The sequence below is a fragment of the Babylonia areolata genome, chromosome 1 (genome assembly GCF_041734735.1).
Source record: "Babylonia areolata isolate BAREFJ2019XMU chromosome 1, ASM4173473v1, whole genome shotgun sequence".
Classification (NCBI taxonomy): domain Eukaryota; kingdom Metazoa; phylum Mollusca; class Gastropoda; order Neogastropoda; family Buccinidae; genus Babylonia; species Babylonia areolata.
In genome coordinates this window covers 18,561,269-18,572,909 of record NC_134876.1, presented here as the reverse complement: position 1 = coordinate 18,572,909, position 11,641 = coordinate 18,561,269, and the positions used below count along the sequence as shown (strand labels likewise).

The 11,641-nt window shown below is 43.3% G+C and overlaps 1 protein-coding gene across 3 annotated transcripts in view; it reads right to left on the bottom strand.

The window, feature by feature from the left end:
• Positions 1 to 2,165: 2,165 nt before the first annotated feature.
• LOC143280346 (uncharacterized) overlaps positions 2,166 to 11,641 on the bottom strand; it is a 103,250-nt gene continuing 93,774 nt past the window's right edge. For all 3 annotated transcript variants that reach the window (XM_076584995.1, XM_076584983.1, XM_076584989.1), the window contains 3 exons: positions 7,735 to 7,821; positions 6,075 to 6,179; positions 2,166 to 2,509 (listed from right to left, as the gene is read on the bottom strand). In XM_076584995.1, coding sequence (XP_076441110.1) covers positions 2,427 to 2,509; positions 6,075 to 6,179; positions 7,735 to 7,821 — 275 coding nt within the window. In that variant the 3' untranslated portion in view covers positions 2,166 to 2,426. The remainder of the gene's footprint in view (positions 2,510 to 6,074; positions 6,180 to 7,734; positions 7,822 to 11,641) is intronic.

Below are 11,641 nucleotides of genomic sequence, written 5' to 3'. Positions count from 1 at the left end.
TTCAGTTCAAGGTATGTACCAGTTGGTACACAGTACACTCATGACGGAAAAAGAATGTTTCCATTTTCTGGAACCCAAGCAGAAAGAGGGGGCAACGTTACTGTGACTTAACCTCACTTTACAGCAAAATAATTCACTCAGTCTGCAGTGAGCACACCAAGGTACAAAAAATGCAGCTAGGAAAATGGTTAAATACAGTAAATGTATAAGGAAATTATAATGGCAAACTTACCAGTGAGCCGATAAGAAATTCACCATTTGTATTGCAGTATTTCATTAAAACAGGTGTGGGATTTTACAAGACACTGAACAGATGAGAAGTTTTTCTTTGGCATACCACTTGCACTCTGAAAAGGAATCTGTTTCTGCTTTGCAAGACACTGCTTAGATATGACAATCCTCACAGCATGTGACTTACACTTGTGATGCTCCTCTGTAAAATGGTGAAGTAAACTGGCCGTGAAAATTCAAATTCTATATCAATGTTTAAGTGAAATATTGAAAGAAAGCAAACAAAAATACAGTTCAGGTTTTCATATTGCCATTTATTGCTGTTAGTCATTCCCCCCTCACTCTTTCTCTCTCTCTGACATGTATGTTTGTGTGTGTGTGTGGGGGGGGGGGGGGGTTGGATGTGTGTGAGTGTGTCTGTGTGTGTCTGTGTCTATGTAAGAGAATGCATGTGCATACAAGTGCATGTGCATGTGATGGATTGTGCAAAGAGGCAGCATTACAATATGGCAGTTACAGGTTACATATCACCATTACATAAGCAAAGTAAAAATCTGCATGCAATCATCACCCCAAATTTTTCATCTAAAAAAATTCAAATGAACAAATCAAGGACTGTTAATTAGCTATTGACAAAAAGAAAAAAAAAGTGTAGCGTATCATATAAGAATAAAGTGAAAGCAACACAACATAAATATTCAGCACAGTAAACATTTCTATAATTCACCAAGACATTTCACAAGACATACTTCATAATGTGGACGGACATGATATTCGTTGTTACCCTTCACCTCATTTTAACAGGCAAATGCAATGTAAACAATTGATATTTGCTGAAATATATATATTGGTGCTGACCCATGCCCATGTTATATACATAACAACTCTTTATAAACACACGAAAGAGATGGAATTTGACATTCCCAGTGCACATTTCCAAGGCCTTACATCAATGGCGTCGTTCAATTCAACATCAGTTTGCTGCCTTCAACATGTCGTAGGCGTCTCTGCCTGTTGTTCATAACATGCCCCCCACACCCCTCTGCATACACACACAACACATCACAGGATACACACACACACACATACAAAGCACAAACACACATACATGCACGCACACACGCACACACACACACAACACAAAACATCCACACACCCACAAAACAACACACACACACACACACACACACAAACATCAACAACAACACAACACAACACACACACATACACACACTCTCTCTCTCTCTCTCCATACACAAAACACAACACACACACTACCACACACACACACACACAGAACACACACAAAAAAAACCCACACCAAAAAACAACACACACAGAACACAACCACACATACACAACACACACACACACAGCACACACACAACACATAACACACTCACTCACTCCATCTCTCCCCAACCCTGGTAGCATTCCCTTCACTGAGGGGGAGGGGGTCGGGGGGGGGGGGTTACTTCAGTCCATTTGATTCCCTACCCCCCCCCCCCCCCCCACTCCTCTCCTCCTAAGAGACTCACTTGCGATACTGAAAAAAAAAAAAAGATACTGCAAAGAAACAAATTATCTGGCCAAAAAAAACAAAAACACATGGCTGGTGTGACCTTGACCATACTAATGTTCATCTTTCCAGAGAGAGAGAGATTCAAGAAACAGTGATTTAATACTCTGTGCCTTCGTTGTTGTCATCAGTCAGTCTTAGTAATCATGTCATTTTACATGGTCATTGTGAGAAAAAAAAAGAAAAAAAAAAGAAAGAAAAAAAGAAGAAGAAAAAAAGTGTATCTTGCCAGCTGTATTTGAACAGAATGCTATTCCGTCTTGATTCAGCAGAAAACGTGCTCTCAGTGCATTCATTACACTGAATAAACCCAAATCCTACAGCATTACCTGTGGAAAAATCAGCCCATCAACTGTTTTGTGTTTTTGTTTTTTTTGCACCAAGCACTTAATGCCAGATAAACATCCATTGATAAGATCAATAATTTCATTATGATTACCATACATAATTCAATAGCAGCATTGTTTTTCATCAACAAAACCCCAGATATAAACAGGACTTTCTATCACAGACAGTCGATAAAGAATCTCCGCTCCAACCCTAAACTCCACAGCATCAGTTCTAGACTTTGGCACCAAGTGTTCACCGCACAATGGAGGAACACACCGTAGGAGGCTCAGGCTTTCCTCAGGTTGTAGGAAAACTGGCTGTTCACCGAGCGCTCAGGACGAAGCAAGGAAGCTGATTGTGTTGTGTAATCTGAAACACAAGAGCAAGGAGATGAAAAAAAAAAAAAAAGAAGCTTTTTGAAAAATATCATATGCTATGATAATCATCTGTGCTAATTATTATGATTTCTTAGTAAAATAATAATTGTCTATTATCTAAATTATTTAAAGTTTTGTGTGTGCTTTACATGGAAAAGAAGAAAACACACACACACACACACACACACACACAAACACACACACTGTGACAAACACACACACACACACACACACACACACACACACGCACATTGTGAACTGATCTTCTGGTGATGATGTACATATGTTCCAGAATAAATCATATGCTAAAACAACTTTGCTGAATCTTACATGTTTCTTTCATGAACAAATCTTGCAGCAATGATGCATAATTATGTTCTAGAATAAAGCGAACTTAACAGATTTGACCAGAGCGGCTCAGACATTTCACACTGTCCAGCAACAGCCTTGAAAATCTCTGTACATGCCCAGTGCTTCAGCTCTACAGACCAGGCCTGTAAGGAAAACACATGTGATAATTACTTCTTCGTAAACAGTTTAATGATCACATGCTTTCAGATACGCACACACGTTTGCATTCCTGATTTCTCTCTTGAACATATGTACACACACATACATTCTGTAGCTCACACATACATTGAACCACCCACCCATCCATCCACCCACATTCTAACACACATACATTCCACCCCCTGATCCCTCCTCCTTCCCCATGTAAACACATAACAAGAATTTTCATGGTTTTGTTGCGTACATGATTATGTGTGCCTGAGTGATCACACACACAAGCGCGTGCGTGCTCACACACACACATACACACACACATGCACACACTCACACACACACACATGCACACACTCACACACACACACCCACACACACTCACACACACACACACACACACGCTCACACACACACACACACACACACACACACCCATCTGTTGCACTACTGTACACACATTAGCTCTCAAACACATGGTCACATCTGTTGACAGGTGTGACTGACTGCTTTTTCTCTTTCTCTCTTTCTCTCTCTCTCACGCACACGCCCACACACTTTTCATATATATGCTCACATTCTCTCACTCTCTCTCCCCCTCTATCTCTCTCTCAGTCTCTCTCCTTCATGCACACAGACGGACAGAAACGACAGACCAACTGACAGACACACACACACTCCACACACACAAACAGACTCACCCCACTCACACACTTTCCATGTGTATGCACACATTCTCTCTCTTCCTCTCTCTTTTTTGATCTTCCTCCATTACGCACACACACACACACACACTCTCTCACACACACATTGTTTTAGCTGGTTGCGAAAAAAAACAACAAACAAACAACAAAAAAACTAACAATGCAGGAGATTTTTTTAAAACTTGTGAATGTTTATTTTGATCCACTTGTTTTACTGTTGGCTTTGTTGCTGATGATGTTGGTTGTTTTTTTTTGGTTTTTTTTTTTTGTTATGCTTTGTCAGTGCATTCATTGTTCCCTTGTGTTGTTTAAAACTTCCCCCTGATTCTGACTCACTGGTATAAATTGCTTCCTCAGACAGCCACAACAGTACACCTATGACACACTTTCAAAACTCTCAAAACTCTTTGTCACTTCATAGCAACTTTAACTCACTCAGTACGGCCAGTCCTCTCTTCTCTTCGACACAGACCCCTCGGCTGTCCAGTGGGTGTCTTAATGACCCAACCTTTAGCTTCCGTCGTAAGAATTGTGGTATTCTTTGTCAACATTCACCTCTTCAGTATAAGAGCCTTCCGCTTGTAATATTTTGATGATGGTAATTGGGGTGAAACGCTGTTAACGTCGTCTCTTTCGCTGTTCGTATGGAGAGAGTTAATGTAATGCAGAATGGATTCTGCACTGAAGTCGTGTCGTTTTGTGAACAGAACCATCGTGTCTAGGTGGTGGAGGTGAGGGGGTGGGCATAGGGGTGGAGGGGGAGAGGGGTGGGGGGGGTGAGGGAGAAAGTCCAAAAACTCAGCAGGAAATTGGTTTATTTTTCTAAAAAAAATAAATAAAATAATTAGGAAAGAGAGAGAGAGAGAGAAGGGTGATATGGTGCAGCAGCAGCAGCAGCAGCAGTTGTAGTAGTAGTAGTAGTAGTAGTAGTAGTAGTAGTAGCAGTAATAGTAGTAGTAGTAGCAGCAGCAGCAGTAGAAGTAATAGTAGCAGCTGCAGCAGTAGTAGCAGTAGTAGTAGCAGTAGTAGCAGCAGCAGCAGTAGTAGTAATAGTAATAGTAGTAGTAGCAGCAGCAGCAGTAGTAATAGCAGCAGCAGCAGCAGCAGTAAAAGTAATAGTAGCAGCTGCAGCAGCAGTAGCAGTAGTAGTAGTAGCAGCAGCAGCAGCAGCAGCAGTAGCAGTAGTAGTAGAAGTAACAGTAGTAGTAGTAGCACGGCAGCAGTAGCAGTAATATAAGTAGTAGTAGCAGCAGCAGCGGTAGTAGAAGTAGTAGTAGTAGCAGCAGCAGCAGTAGCAGCATAGCAGCAACAGCAGTAGTAGCAGCAGCAGCAGTAGTAGCAGCAGCAGTAGTAGCAGCAGTAGCAGTATCCCCCCCTCCCCCCCCCACCCCGACTCCTGTTGTTGTTTTGTTTTTTGTTGTTTTTTTGGTGATGTTTTGATTTTAAGAATTATTTCTCATTTTTGGTAGAGACAGATAATACACATAATATTGCTTTTCGGGTTGGTCTTTTTTTTTTGGGGGGGGGGGGGGGGGGGGGAGGGCGGGAGGGAGCTTCTTCTATTTCCAAGTTTTAGTCTTTGACTGCCAGCCAGTCCCCTACGCCCTCACCCCCACCCCCACCACCCCCAGTCCCCAACACCCCCACCCCCACCACCCCCAGTCCCCACCATCCCCAGTCCCCAACACCCCCACCCCCACCACCCCCAGTCCCCAACACCCCCAGTCCCCACCATCCCCAGTCCCCAACACCCCCACCCCCACCACCCCCAGTCCCCTACACCCTCACCCCCAACGCCCCGTCCCCAATGCCCCCACCCCCTGCACCCCCACCCCCCCAATCCCCAACGCCCCCACCCCCAACGCCCCCACCCCCTGCACCCCCACCCCCTACACCTCCACCACCAACGCCCCCACCCCTCTACACCCTACACCCCCACCCCCCTACCCCCAACGCCCCCACCCCCCTACACCCGCACCCCAAACACACCCACCCCACTACGCCCCCACCACCAACGCCCCCACCCCCTACACCCCCTATGCCCCCACCACCCTACACCCCCAGTCCCCTACGCCCCCACCCCCCCCCCCCCCACCACCTATGCCCCCACCCCCCTACGCCCCCAGTCCCTTACGCCCCCACCCCCCCAGTCCCCTACGCCCCCACCCCCCTACGCCCCCAGTCCCTTACGCCCCCACCCCCCTACGCCCCCAGTCCCCTACACACCCACCCCCTTACACCCCCACCCCCCTTCACCCCCAGTCCCCTACACACCCAGACCTCAACACCCCCACCCCCCTACACCCCCACCACCTACGCCCCCACCCCCCAACCCCCTACATCCCCACTCACCTAAGTTTTGACTGGTGCCGACAGGGCCTGTCCAGGAGTGAGGGCGCATGCCTGTCCAGGAGTTGAAGGGGTGGTACTTGTCCAGGGCAAAGTTGTAGGACACCGCTGTGAGGAGGGGGACACATACAGCAATGAGAGTGATGGCTCGTCGTCGTCGTCGTCATCGTCGTCATCATCATCATTGTGGTATCTCACTTGTGTGGTCATGTTCTTATCGTGGTCATCATCATCATCATCATCGCTACTGCGATATTATTGGTATGGTTAGCAATGTTTTGTTTTTTTTTATCAACGTCATCATCATCATCATCTTTTATCGTGTAATTTGTATGGTTAACAATGTTTTCATCCTTATCATCATCGTCATTATCATCTTTTATCGTATCATCTGTATGGTTAACAATGTTTGTATCATCATCAACATCATCATCATCACCGTTACAATATCATCTGCATGGTAATGTTTTTACAGTCATCATCATCATCACCATCATAACTCTGATATGATTTGTGTTGATGTGTTTTTATCAGTGTCATCATTGTTGTCCACATCAAAATACAGGTCATTTTCATATCATAAACATACCAGCACCTATCCCCAGCTGGAGACCAAACTCTAAGCGCTTTACAAACTCGGGTCATTTGCACAACAGGCTGCCTGCGTGGGTAAAGCCGACTGTCAGCGCTCATCATTCATTTCCTGTGCCATTCAATCCAATTTCATACACACACACATACACACACACACACACACACACACACACACTCAGACACACACATAACATTTTACGTGTATGACCATTTTTGTTTATTTACCCCACCATGTATACATGTAGGCAGCCATACCCCCGTTTTCGGGGCTGTGCAGGCTGGGTACTTTCTTATTTCCAAAACCCACCGGATGCTGACATGCACTACAGGATCTTTTAAGTGTATATTTGATCTTCTGCATATGCATACACATAAAGGGGGTTCAGGCACTAGCAGGTCTGCATACATGTTCGACTTGGGAGACTGGAAAAATCTCCACCCTTTACCCACCAGGGGCTGTTTCCAAGATTTGAACTTCAGGACTTTCAGATTGAAAGTCCAATGCTTCAGACACTTGGTTACTGTGTCCATTATCACTAATATCTTAGTAATTATTTTATCTAATGATCATTATCATTATTATTACTATCATTATCATTATTATTACTATCCATCATCACTATTATCATCATTATCATTTTCACCGTTATCATCATCATTGTTACCATCATGATTATAATCATTATCATAACTATCACTGTTGTTATTATCATCATGATTATCATTATCATCCTTATGATTATAGTTATCATATTTTCATTATGATGATTATTATTGCTATAATTATCATCATTATTATTGCTGCTGTTACTACCATTTCAGCAACCGATCCTATCTCAACTAGTTATCCATACACAAAGAGGCAAACTGTATTTAAAAAAAAACAAAAAACAAAAAAACAACTCTCCCCCTCCCTCCCCCACAACCATCCCCTTCCCCCCCCCCCCCCCCCCCAATTCCGCTGGGCATGCAGCACCAGTGACAACACCAACAGACTGCAGTGCAGGGTAGCATGTGCCCCCCCCCCCACCCCCACCCCCCCGCCCCCCCCACTCCCCCCCTGACTCACCTGCAGGAGAGGGGAGGAGATGGAACCAGAACGGTCGTACCGGCGCCTTCAGAGTCGGGTGCCAGAAAGGTACCATCAGCTGCTCACCTGTTCAACACACACACACACACACACACACACACACACACATGTTAACCAGGAACTGATCGATTCCAGTCTGTCACTGTCAATAATTTCCAGTCTGAACCTTTTAAAATTAAACACGGAGTCCCACAGGGATCTGTTTTAGGCCCAGTTCTCTTCACACTGTACACTGCTCCTCTCGCTGAAATTATCAATCACCACAATGTTAGTCATCATTCCTATGCTGATGACACTCAACTTTAGAAGAGTGATACCCCTGAAAAATTGTCCTCACTCTTGCAAGAAACATCTGAATGATTCCTGGACAATTCAAAACTGGATGACTCTAAATAAGCTACAACTGAACGCAAACAAAACTGAAGCAATGATTTGATCTTCTATGTAAATACTATCATTATCATTATCATTATTATTAAACACACCTTGCTTACCTGGTGATATGGGTGCCTAAACAAATCGTATAGTCTGCAGCTTTTCATAATAGTGATTATTAACGTATGTGTAAAACAAAATGTGATTCAATACCTGTTCCTAAAAAATGAATAAACAAATGAATATATAAATGCATAAATAAATAAATGCATGCCTAACAAACTGACTAAATTAATCAATTGATTAAATGCTGTGATTGTGGTGTAACAGATAAATAAATAAATGCATAAAAATTGATTAATTAATTAATTGTGCTGTGGTAGACTGAAATAACTCAAAAATGATATTTTCAAGTAAAACACTTTCAAGGGGAAAAATGTTTCCAAAACTTACCCACAGTACTTTGTGTTGTTGCAGACTAATACTGGTACATGAAGCATGATTCAATAATGTTAGCCTGAATATTGGAGGTTGTTCTGAACTTACACACACAAACACACACACACATTAGAATAGAATTCATACAAAAAATTCAAAATTACATTCCAAATATTATTAAAGCCAGTCAGCTAATACTGGAAGACAAACTTGTGGGACTGTTTGGGAAATTTGTCAGTAACTGCTGTCAAAAACGCCATAGCGTGCAAGAGTGATTCAATGTCTTTTTCAGCATTTATCTATTTTTGTTGTTTTGTTTTGTTTTTTTGTTGTTGGTTTTTTTTTGTTTTTTTTTGTGCGTGGTTTCATGTAACTTTGCATGCGTGTCTTATAAACCTTGTTCAGGTTTAACTGACATTAAAATTGATTCTGATTCTGATTCACACACACTCACACACACACACATATGCACACATGCACCCAAACACAACCAAATTTGTTTCTAGTTTCTTTTGTGTGTGTTGCTGTTTCTTTTTTTTTTTTTTTTTTTTTTGGTTTTGTTTTTGGGTTGTTGTTTTGTTGTTTTTTGGTGTGTATGTGTGTGTGTGTGTGTGTGTGTGTGTGTGTGTGTGCCTCTAATATCAGTAAGAACAAGTTAAACTAAAGAAAGAAACATGCATGAGCTCTCTCTCTCTCTCTCTCTCTCTCTCTCACACACACACACACACACACACACACACACATTTCAAGCCAAGCCAGCCCTCTTCTCTCCCTCTCACCCAAGCCCGAACCAAACCACTTAGAAAGCCCCTGCCAAGCAATTTCCACACCACACGATGATCAGTAATGACAAACCCAGATGTTACCACTGTTTGTTCATCATCACCTTCTGTGCCACAGCTGAACACGGACTGCCCGTCGCTGGTCATTTGGCGAAGCACGGGTGGGTGGGTGGGGAGGGAAGGGGGGGAGGGGGGGGGTTGCGGGGGGGGCGGTGCGTCAGCTAATAATGATCACTTTTCGTTTATTGACTCTCCAACATCGGTGGAGTAAAAATGGTAAAATGAATGAATGAACCTTTTTAAATCAACTCTCTGACACTGGCGGTGTAAAAACGGTAAATGAATGAATGAATGAATGAATGGATTGAACTGATGGGTGGAAATTGCCTCACTGTAGGGGGAATTTTTTTGTTTTGTTTAATGTCCCGTCACACATATCGGTGATTGAAGACATTTTGTTAAAGTATTTATGAATACATCTGAGTAAATTAATGTCCCGTCACACATATCGGTGATTGAAGACATTTTGTTAAAGTATTTATGAATACATCTGAGTATTATCGGTTAGAAGGGGTGGGAGATAGATGAATGGAGGGTTGGGGGAAACTGGGCAAATGAGGGTAAAAATGTGGGTGAAATTTGGAAAAAAAACCCAAAAAAAAACCCCTCTAAATACAGTTACAGGAAATTACTTAAAGGACTTCGTAAAAGAGAAGTCATTAAACTGACAAGCGAAACTGTGTTGGTCACTTTTCACCATCTTTTTACTTGCATGCCTCACAGAGGAGAAAGTACAAGATCAGCACTCTCTCTCATGGATGCAAAAACAAACCTGACCCGTCCTATCTGTGACTGCCTTCTCCTCCACAACCCATCTCTCTCTCTCTCTCTCTCTCTCTCTCTCTCTCTCTCTCTCTCTCCACGATCAGCTTCAGATGAATCAATCATGAATGATATGGATATTTATATGATGCCTGTCCTCGGTCGGAGACCAAGCTCTAATTCAGGGTCATTTCAACAACAGGCTGCCTATCTGGTTAGAGGCGACTGACAGCTGCCATTGTGTGCTCATCATTCGTTTCCTGTGCTATTCAATCAGATTTCAGTTGTGCACATATATACACTCAGACATAAAACATTTTATGTGTATGGCCGTTTTGTTTATTCACCCTGCCATGTAGGCAGCCATACTCCGTTTTCAGGGGTGCGCATGCTGGGTATGTTCTTGTTTCCATAACCCACCGAACACTGACATGGATTACAGGATCTTTAACGTGCGTATTTGATCTTCTGCATGCATATACACACAAAAGAGATTCAGGCACAAGCAGGTCCGCACATGTGTTGACCTGGGAGATAAGAAAAATCTCCACCCTTTACCCACCAGGTGCCGTTACTGATATCCGAACCTGGGACCCTCAGATTTAGAGTCAAACGCTCTAACCACTTGGCTACTGTGCTCTGTCTCTGTGTCTGATCTTTTGAAAGGTCAGGTGAAGGAACCAGTCAGAACATCAGACTGAACTCACTGAGCCTGAACACTGCTCTGGCATCAAAATTCATCTCATCAAAACGGTTTCCACGTTTCAACAAACGTTCGACCCGCAAAGAAAAGAAATTAACTTCTATAGTACTCCTGGATGTGTCCACGTGGATGTAAAACAGTGTACTTCTGCATCATGATGGCATGGGAGCCTGCCAAGGTTGTGAACTCCCCAGGGTTGTAGGGGTTAAAGCAGCATGTTGAAATTGAAAAAAAAACAAAAAAAAAAAAAAACACAACGGCGCAACAGCCGAGTGGTTAAAGCGTTGGACCTTCAATCTGAGGGTCCCCGGTTCGAATCACGGCGACGGCACCTGGTGGGTAGAGGGTGGAGCTTTTTTAAGATCTCTCAGGTCAACATATGTGCAGACCTGCTAGTGCCTGAACCCCCTTCGTGTGTATACGCAAGCAGAAGATCAAATACGCACATTAAAGATCCGGTAATCCCAGAAAGCGGAGTTTCATGGCTGCCTACATGGCGGGGTTAAAACGGTCATACACATAAAAGCCCACTCGTGTACATAAGAGTGAATTTGGGAGTTGCAGCTCGCGAACACAGAAGAAGAAAAAGAAGAAATTAAAAAAGAAAAAGAAAAAAAAAAGAGAAAAAGAAAGAAAGACTGCAGAAGGACATATGGACAGACACAAAGACAAAGACCGATAACTGGAGACGAAAGGTCGGGTGTAGGATCATGGGGTTACAGAACTCGCAGGAACTCGAACTGTCCAAGAGAACCCTTGACCCGAC